This window comes from Triticum dicoccoides, chromosome 7A (genome assembly GCF_002162155.2).
Source record: "Triticum dicoccoides isolate Atlit2015 ecotype Zavitan chromosome 7A, WEW_v2.0, whole genome shotgun sequence".
Lineage (NCBI taxonomy): Eukaryota > Viridiplantae > Streptophyta > Magnoliopsida > Poales > Poaceae > Triticum > Triticum dicoccoides.
In genome coordinates this window covers 558177290-558187381 of record NC_041392.1, presented here as the reverse complement: position 1 = coordinate 558187381, position 10092 = coordinate 558177290, and the positions used below count along the sequence as shown (strand labels likewise).

Genomic DNA, 10092 nt, shown 5'->3' with positions numbered 1-10092 from the left:
TTCATTACCAATGCATCCTTGCTGTCAACTTAACATTGTTTTTCTTTCATATGCAGTTGGACGATGCGTGTCGCAGGATCACAGATAGTGCGGGCATTGGTGGTAATATGCTTCTACTTTCTGTATGGAGCTGGGAGCGTCTGCCTGTTGGACGCCCGAAGAGCGTCAGGTTTAATCCTTGGTATAAAGATGAAGATGACGAATTACGGCGCCCCACTTGGGCTTACAAGTGGGATGTGGTTTCCGAGATGACGAACGATGTCAATCTCATGTACCAAAAGTACATTGCCGAGTTGGACACGATTACGCCTGAGCAGGTAACGAGGTCATTACTTCAGTCATTTTTCTCATGCTTGCCTGAAAAAAAGTCACCAATTTTCCATTGTTGCCCTATTTCATAGATGGTATGGCAGCCATATGGCGCCGATGATAGACTTGGTTACACCGAGAAGTTTTCCATCAACTCGATGTGCTTGCGGGATAGGGATCTCTGGCTTATGCGGTACCCACTGATATGCAACTGGGCGGTTGAGTTTTATTTGCCACATCGCGTGTTTCATTAGTTTGGTCTGTTCCAGCCTCACCCGCTGGAATGGGTGGATACGGACAAAGCACTTCATAGATAAGAGAGCATGAACCGTATTGACTAAGAATCGTCACTCCTTGATTTTGCTAATGTTTGGTTTTGTACCATGCAGGTTGGACAGGAGAAGGCAGCGGAAGATAAAGGACTGGGACAAGCATCATGCTTCGTATGTTACCCGCTTCCAGCTTTGTGTGGAGCAAGCTCATAGTAGTGCACGCGCCAAGCTTCGTGAGCATAGTTCACTTGATTTTGATAACTACATACGATGGCTTCTTGAAAATACTCGAGTTGAGATATGCCCGCCGACATATAATGAGCATATTCTTGAAGAACCCATAAACTTTGAGGATCTATCAAAGGGGAAGTACAACAGAGATGTCAGGGTAGGGCACGGAGTCTCTGCTGTTCCGGTGATTAACTATGTGGTAAAGTGTTCCTTGTTTACTTTCCCGTTGGCCGTATTACACATGTTTGAATGGCTAACGTGTTCATTCTTTCTCATCCGCAACGCACCGAGATCAAGAAAGCAGCTGATGAGAGCCAGTCTATTCTGGAGGAAACACCGGTTGGAAAAAGGCAATGATGATGGTTCACCACGAGCATTTCTCAAGGTACATATCGCATTCACTATGAGAGCCAGTCTATGTTGCGGAGTCTAATATCTTATACACTTGTTCATGTTATAGTGTCAGGCCAAGAAGTTAAGGCGGTTATCGAATCTTCTCGGTTGCCATGATCCCGAATTTGATGAAGCATCTGCCTCTAGGTCTGGTACACCATCAGACCCCTCATCTCACCATCAGAGGGACGATATGAGTTCCTCACATACTTATCTGCATGATGAGGGTGCGGTCACCCAAGAGGTATGACTAATCCTCTAGATGTGATTCTCACTTGATTACGACGCCGGTCTTCACCATATTGTTTGATTGTGTGATAGGGCCATGAGCTTGATGATGACATGACTTTGGCGGACGCTCAAGTTTGTTCTGCATATATGTTCAAGCCTAGACAGCTCAGACGCCGGTACACGCCCAACGACTTTGACAACAGGGGCAACCCAAAGGTGGTCGTAGGGACCTCGCGGATGGCTAGCTTGGATGATGAGGCGGAGGCGGAGGCGGAGGAGGAAGTGCGGGAAGAGGAGGCCCGTCCACCCAGGAGGAAGAAGATTGCCTGCAAGCGTGGCACCAGGAACACGCGCGGAAGGCATTAGTGCTTGTGTTTGTTAGTGCTCTTGTAGCCGTTTCATTAGGTTGATGAACTTGTGATGTTATGTTATATGTTGGTGAACTCTTACTAGTGAGATATTTGTGTTTGTGAACTAGTAGTAATGTTGAATTGTCCTAAATGATGTGATGTTCAAGTTATTAATTGTCTTTGTTCAATATGTGCAGTTTACAGTAATTTTAGCGATGTTCAAGCAAGTTATGTGAGTGCTGCATGAGGCCAAAATGGCATCTGTTTCTGCAGTTTAGCAGTTAACAGCACTGCAGCGCCCAACACCCAAGCGCTGCACTGTACTGTGCAGCGCCCAACGCTTAGGGGCCACACCATACAGTGCAGCGCCCGTCTTGTAGGCGCTGCTCAATTGGCCATGGCTATCTAGAGAGCCACAAAAAGCATGCAACACTGACCGTCCACGAAAAATACCAAGTCAGAGTGCAACGCCCAAGAGCCAGGCGCTGCACTGTACTATGTGACACCTATCCCTTGGACGCTGCAGTGTATAGTGCAGCGCCCGTGTTCTGGGCACTGCACGGCTGTTTACTAGAAAAACAGAGTTCACAACACGTTCATTTCACCGGAACATCACAATACTTACAATGACTGCAGCATCACAACAATTTGAACAAACACAAATTTTATGCCGATAAGTTCATAACTTAAGTCAATTCAAACATTACTACGACATGGTTCACGACACATTCATTACAAATAACAAATGGCAGCTTGCCCTAGAAGATAGTTCACCAACATCTCACATGCCCTCACAAGTTCACGACACATTCATTAGAAGATAGTTGACGACGAGTGCACCGAAGCGAAGTCCCTACTGAGTAGAGCGAGGCCATTTCCCCTTCTTGTCACGTGCCGAGTCCTCCTCTTGCGCCTCGCGAGCCTTTGCAAGCTTTCTTGCCCTCTCCTCCTCACGAGCAAGTTTTGCTTGGCGTGCCCTCTCCTCCTCTCGTTTCTTCCACTCCATCCTCTCCTTTTGACGACGCTCTTCCTCCAAGCCTCTTCGAAACGATTTTTCGAACCGCCGTTGCCGCCTAAGACAATCTTGGTATTGGTCCTTTTTGACATCTTCTGGCACTTCAAGATCTATCCACGTGAAGTACTTGCATAGAGGAGGCGGTGACTGCATGCACCTTTTTGTTAGTGTTGACACACATTTGAGAGTAACATTTTACTTCTCGAGCTTACCGATGATTGGTCATAGGCGTTAGTTGGAAGTGCACGATCATAAGCATAGTTCGTGCATACAAAATATCTCCGCCCTTCCGTCCATGATTTCTTTCGGTCGGTAGACACCTTCACCTTGCAAACATCTCCGCACCAACATGGCGGGATATTGACATCTTTCTCCTTCACCTTGTCCAAAGATGCGTCCTCCCACTTGTTCAACATGTCTTCTTGGTTAGCGCACAGTGGCCTCGTCATGGAACCGGATGAAGCCATGCCTACAAAACCGAGAATTCTTGGTCAACCCTAACCCCCACTTAACAATAACCACAACCCTAATCATAGCATAACCCTAACACCAACATCAAACACACATAACCATACCAAATTAGCAAAGAAACATAACATGATTCAACACAAATTTCCAAATTCAAGCCAAAACTAGGGTTTCCCCAAAGTAGCAAGATTTGAGCAAATGTGACAATTCATATGGATGAAAACGAGGGGATCGGAGGAGAATACCTTAAGGGAGGGGTTGGCTTCGAAATCAACGGTCAAGGACTCCGGATCTAAGAAGGATTTGAGAGGGGGAGAGAGGAGGGCATAGGGGAGGCACTGAGCTTCGGGTTTATGTGGGGGTGTGGGTGTGTGGGGTGGGGATGTGTGGGAGCGGGGTGAGTGCAGCGTAATAGATGTCTAGATGTGCAGCGCCTAAGGCCACGGCGCCACACTACACAGTGCAGCGCCTTGACCTTAGGCGCTGCACACCTGGACATGCCAGTCCAGAGAACAACAGAACCATTCCAATAGCTTTTGCACCCGCAAAATTGCTAAGTCAGCGTGCAGCGCCTAAGGCCAAGGCGCTGCACTGTAATGTGTGCAGCGCCCAAGCGATAGGCGCTGCACTTTACACAGTGTGGCGCCCAAGCCTTAGGCGCTGCAGTGCTGTTTGTGGGGCCGCAACTGGACCAGAGGTGCGACGAGACCGTCGCCCCACTCGCCGTCACGTGATGACCCAATGGCCTTCCCGCCCCCTTCCCCCCGGGCCCATCCGTCATACCCCACCTGCGCCTCCCATCCTCTCGACCCCACCAGTTCCCCCCTCTCACCCCTAAAAAGAAAACAGTCCCCCGTCTCAAACACCTACCACTGACACCTCTACCCCACATGTCAAACTTCGATTCCCCACCCTCCTCCCCTCGCGTTAAAAGGAAAGAGGAGAGGAGACCAGAACCCCATCTTCTTACCCTAAAAAAAAAGAACCCCATCTTCTTCCCCAAGCCGGAGAGAGAGAGAGCCTCACCCGCACGCCATTCCCCGCCGTTCCAATCCTCCGCGCGATTAAAAATCCAACGAGCCGCAGTATTCTAGTATTCCCCAGCCCGCCCCCTCCGCCCTCACTCCTCCGCGCGCCCTCGCCCTCGCCCCCGCACCAAGGCCGCACTCCAAAGCAACCGCCCGTCGCCATCGCCATCGCCCATCGGCGACCCGCCTTCCCGTGCACGGAACCCTAGCGCGCTATAAGAGCGCCTCCGCACCCATGGCGCCCGCGGCAGCATCCGCATCGGCATCGGCATCGCTCGCCGCCACCGCCACCGCCCCGCACCACGCCCTCGCGCCCCCGCGCGCCTCCGTCTCGGTCGCCGCCGCCGGGAGGAACAGCGGCCTGTCCGTGTCGGTCGGCGTGCGCTCCGTGCCGGGGATTTCTGTGGTTAATTCGCAGCGGAGGAGGATGGTCGCGGCGGCGGCGGCGACCGAGATGGCGCCCGCGGCGAGGGGCGAGGGCGGGGGCAAGCCGTTCGTGGACGAGATGAGGGCCGTCGCCATGCGGCTGCACACCAAGGACCAGGCCAGGGAGGGGGAGAAGGAGCCCCAGGCGCCCCCCGTCGCCAGGTGGGAGCCCACCGTCGAGGGCTACCTGCGCTTCCTCGTCGACAGCAAGCTCGTCTTCCAGACGCTCGAGGACATCGTCGACCGCGCCGCCGTCCCCTGGTGTGAGTGATTGCAAGCCCTCGCTGTTTGTTTGCCTTCCGTGTCTTACTTTTTCACCAGTTAAATTTCTGCGGCCCGTGTGCGACTGCGGTGTGTGGCAGGAGACGATTTCGTGCTACAGTTGATTTGGCCGCAACAGTCTATTCATAGTTATTTTCTTCTAACGCGATAAAATCGAGTGTACAGATAGAGAGCCAGGATTGAGACGGGCAATAGCATTTTTGGCCGGGTTTGTTTTGACTTTTCTGAATCGTTCTGATGCTTGCGAAAGATATGTTGTCCTAATCCTAAATTCCTAATCATGATTTACTAATCCAACCTATGGTATACACAGATTTAAGGGCCGCTGTTATTGCATTTGCTTTCAAGGAAATATATTCTTAATTTATTTAAAACCAGGTATCACACTGAAATTTTTAATAGAACGGTGTTTGTATTTTTGCTATTATAAACTTGTGATGGGATGTGCTTCCAAGACTAGTGGCAGATCGAGAGTTTGCAATGGAGGTTATCTAGTTGAATTCAAGATCCGAGCCACAAAACTGTAATGAAACATAGGTGTTTAGATGTTGCAAAGTGGCATGCTGGATTCTGGCATGAAACTGATGGCAGATCCAATTATATACCTGGGAGGGGATCATGTTTGACCCCTAGGTGTCTAAAATTTCCGTGCATGTTTGACCCCTAGTTTGCATTTACATGTTTGACCACAAGTAAATCGAATTATAAGAGCCTTTTAGCATTTATGTGTCGAAAATGTTCTAGAGGAAACACTTCGCTCTACGCTTCACAGTCTGAAGTATTTTGTCAGTAATTTTCAGCATGGCTAAATACTGCTCATATATCAAGCTATCAACTAAAAAGTATTGGGCATTTCCATTTGCATTTACTTGTGATTTGGTATGGTGTATTTGTTTGCTTAACACATAAGTATATAACCTATTGGGATAGTGGTTTTTGCTCTCTTTGACAAACCTGTTGAAAGCTTCTCTGTGCCATCTTATTCGTGCATGGTGGATTCTTCCCATTTAGAATGATTACCGAAGCCATTTTCTGCTGCTTTCTTTCGATGCTTTTCCCAATACTTCTATCTTCGTAAACCAGCGTTCTAAAAGGCTCTAGGCAGTATGAGCCTATGAGGGCAGGGTGTCGCTTAGTGCTTACCCGGGGTTAGGTGGCTGGCAAGGCAAGACAATTTCTGCAGGAGGTGGTACCTTTCACAACACTGTTTGCAGGGCAACCTTCATCTCCTTGTGTCTGAAGGGCTCTTTCTCTTCTAACATATTTCAGTTTTATGTGCTGTTGTTATAATGTTTCCCCAGCTATTGGTTATGGTTTTGTTTGGCGGCTTGGGTGAATTTGTGTTCACGTCGTTTATTATTATTTTTGCAATAAAAATAGTAGCTTGCTAAAAAATAGCAAATAAATGGTTTAAGATTGATACTAGTACCTATTTCAGTTGTAGTTTTAAAACTAAAATTGGTCATTAAATTTGTGTACTTATTGCAAATAAATGGGTTAAGATTGATTGTCTATCTGTTTTGATGATTTTTTTTTTGTTTCTTTTTCTATTTGAACTTGTGAAATCCATCTTGTTGACATTGACGACACCTTTAACGGCATAGTTCTATCAAGAGTAACACTGTGGTTACTTGGTTAGAACAGCGAAATTTAGCAAAATCGACGGTACATAGTTTTTTCTGTTTACAACAATAAACATCATAATTACTGAAATCTCATAGTGGTATCGTGGATGGTTATATAACCTGTTTCTGCATTTAAGTTCTCTAGGAAGAATCTGGAATGTTTCTTTTATCATTGTTAGATGCTGTGGATTGACAGTGTAGTTATTTATGCCTTTCAGATGCGGAGTTTAGGAATACTGGGTTGGAGAGATCCGAGCCACTGAAGAAAGATCTGGAATGGTTCACGGAACAGGGTCACACCATTCCAGAACCAACTGCTGCTGGTACTGCATATGCTTCCTATCTGGAAGAGTTGTCTGAGAAGGATCCCCAAGCATTTATCTGCCACTTCTATAATGTGTACTTTGCTCATACTGCTGGAGGCCGAATGATTGGCAAAAAGGTACGTCTTTGCAGAAATAGTCTTGTACCAGAACGTTCATCTGAGTCAAATAGTGTGTGTTTGAATGGCTCCACATATTGTTGTAAAACATGTGTTTGCTGTTGATGCTGGTTCTTAAATCTCATTCTTCTGGTTGTGCTGATTGAAATTCCAACGTGAGGTACACGTGTGGTATTACTGTGTGTACTTCGTTGATCATATTACATAGTACATACACATCTATTTCTATATCTAGGACTTGTGCTATGTAGATATAACTTTATATTCATTCTATAGCTGTCCATTTCGGTTTGGACCTAGAATCCTGGTTTTTTACTTTTCAAATCATGGCATCGTGCCAGCCTGTAATGTCTGTGTGGTGTGAATGAAAGTTAGTATTTGTTACTCTATGATTTGACATCCTTTAACGGAGTAACCATGCCCTCTCTTCATTTCAGGTTGCCGAGAAGATTCTGGACAAGAAAGAGCTGGAGTTCTACAAGTGGGAAGGTACCCTGTCCCAGCTGCTGCAGAATGTCCGCATCACACTAAACCAAGTTGCTTCTGTAAGTCCAAGAGCTTTGATTTCATGCTCTTATTCTTGTCTGCTCGTTTATCCTCACCGATTGGTCTTAACCTGCTTACATTCATTCACCATCAGAGCTGGTCTCGGGAAGAGAAGGACCACTGCCTGGAGGAGACCGAGAAGTCGTTCGCCTACTCAGGAGATCTCCTACGCCAGATATTCACCTGAGCCAAGAACGATCTCCATTATGTTTTACGATAAACATTGTAAATACTAAGCCATGTCTGTGCACCGGGGAGGAACATGCTCCGTCAGGTCTGAACTGCCTTGAAATCAAATTGTCATATCATATACTAATAATCCTTCCATTGCATCTGCCTGGTCTTTGCCTTTTGCTGATCCACACTTTGGCCGTTTGCTCCATGGGTCTTACGTTTCTCTAAGGATGACCTAGAAGGAATTCTGTCATCCTAGCATTGTAGCGTCACGTCATCCTAGCATCGTAACCCTAGCTGCGTGCTGGACTGCAAGCGCCTAGCGCTAGGCGGTGTGGAAGGTGTGGTAGCTAGGGTTTGGTATTGCAAATTCCTGTAGTTGTTATATAGTTTGTCCTTGCAATTTCCTTTTGTGTAGTGGTGAAATCGGAGCTGTAGTGTTGTGGGGTGACATGGCGGCAACGATGCCCTGATAGCCTGTGAAAGATGTTTGGTGCTCGACAATGGCAACCTTGACGGTGTTCCTCTCCTCGGCGACGTGTGTATGTCTTATTGTCTTCATGGGTAGCGAGTGCCCTGTCTTGTAGACGTGTTGTAACGGTTTTCGTTGTGGATGAGCCGCATGAGTGGCTGAAGCAGTGTTTCAGAGATGGTGAGACATTCGTCATTGGTCCATCTACAACACTGGCATGGACGCTAATGTGTTCTGGCTTCGTAATCGCCTGAACAATGAATGCACATCTAGTAGGAAATTGTTTTTATTGACAACATAAAAGAAGGAACAAACTGTGGAACTGTGAAGATTCAGTTCAGGGTACTAAGAAACTGCATTAAAAACATTAGGGAAAAGTCTAAAAAAAACCTTGATTTCGTAGTGGAAGTCTGAAATGAACCGTAAACTTCAAATCCCTGAAATTAGCACCCGGTCTTATCTGATCCCGGTTTATCCCGACCTTTTTGGCTGAAGAGGTTTGTCCCCGTCAGGATTGCACACGTAACAGAGATTAGGGAAAACCGAATAGTTTTGCAGTGGGATAGATGGAGACTTACCGAAGTGGCCGTTCAATCTTTAGTGCTTGCAGGCGTGAGTACCGAGTACGTGTGCTCAATCACTGGCCGTTCAGTCATCTGCCCTGTGCACGCAAGCTCCATTGTTGCTAGCTAGCTAGCCAAGCCAAATACGTAGGTGTGTGAAGGAACGTGCATGTTTCACCATGTTTCATCGTTAATCAGTAATGGTGTAGAATTTCTCAATCTTGTGTATAGTTCATCTCCGGCTAGACTGATATATCTCGGAGCTGGCAAACAAATGGAGTGTAATCGAGAACAGGACCCCGCGGGCGACCCGGGCAGAACCCTAGCCGCCGAGGGAACTACCTCCTACCCAGATCTTCCTCTCCTCACCGCCGTCAGTAGGCGCCGCCGGGCAAAGCCCACACGGTACCGATGGCGGCGAGGCACTCCGTTTCTTCCCTCTCACGGGGCTACGGTGTTGCGGGGCGCTCTGCCGCGAAGGAGAGTGGTTGCCGTGGGGAGTTGGCGCCGGGAGTTGGTGGCACGCGGTGTGGCATGTGTGGCAGTCGGCACCGACGGATAAAGATGGGCGCCCGTCCACGATTGCGTAGGCGGCGGCACTGCGGCGACTCCTTGCTGTCTGCCGGAGCTCCATGGGAAGCGTCGTCTCTGACTCGATTTGCTCCGGTTCGTGATGGCTCCGGTCCATGGCGACCGCGGTCATCGTCTCCCGGTGTTGGTTTGACAGCTCTGACGGGTGAGCATTAATGCATGTGTGTGTTAGTCGTGAGTAAAATTGAGGAAGCTAGTTTTAGTTGAAATTAAAGACTTTTTTTAGATAAACATTGGACGCTCGCACACCACGCTGGCCCAACGTGCAACACGCAGTGGCCCTGTGTGACACGCCTTCTTTCCTATACACCTCCATCCCCTACCTCTAGCCTTCATGCACACGCATCCCCTCCCTTCTCCTCCCGGGCTGCGACCCGGATAGGAGGCACGCTCCCTGAGCGGGACATGGGGATCCACCCCAACAACCCGAAGAAGAAGAAGCTAGGGACGATTTGTTTTTTTCTTGTCTGGATCCAACGGCCGCACGGCTCACGTCCAACGGCTTGGGCTCGACCGACCCAAACTTTCGGCCGGCGCGCCGGCGTCTATAAGCGCCCAATTTTTTTAATGAGTTTTTCCTATCATGTCACACGTACAAGTCCAAATGTGTTTTCTATGTATCTTTATTTTTGCAAAAAAAACTTCCGATCACTACCATTTGTGCAAGTGTAGAA

General features: G+C 48.1%; 1 protein-coding gene across 1 annotated transcript; it reads left to right on the top strand.

Annotated features, from left to right (window-relative positions):
- The first annotated feature begins 4238 nt into the window (after positions 1 to 4238).
- LOC119329130 (heme oxygenase 1, chloroplastic-like) lies at positions 4239 to 7967 on the top strand. The gene is made up of 4 exons (XM_037602122.1): positions 4239 to 4986; positions 6849 to 7072; positions 7510 to 7617; positions 7713 to 7967. Exons 1-4 carry the CDS (start codon positions 4533 to 4535, stop codon positions 7803 to 7805), a joined length of 879 nt encoding a protein of 292 aa, XP_037458019.1. The 5' UTR covers positions 4239 to 4532; the 3' UTR covers positions 7806 to 7967.
- The last annotated feature ends 2125 nt before the right edge of the window (positions 7968 to 10092 follow it).

Coding starts and splice junctions, on each gene's coding strand:
- LOC119329130 (XM_037602122.1), top strand. CDS start 4,533: ATGGCGCCCGCGGCAGCATCCGCATCGGCATCGGCATCGCTCGCCGCC. Junction 7,073..7,509: donor GCCGAATGATTGGCAAAAAG/GTACGTCTTTGC, acceptor TCTTCATTTCAG/GTTGCCGAGAAGATTCTGGA. Junction 7,618..7,712: donor CACTAAACCAAGTTGCTTCT/GTAAGTCCAAGA, acceptor ATTCACCATCAG/AGCTGGTCTCGGGAAGAGAA.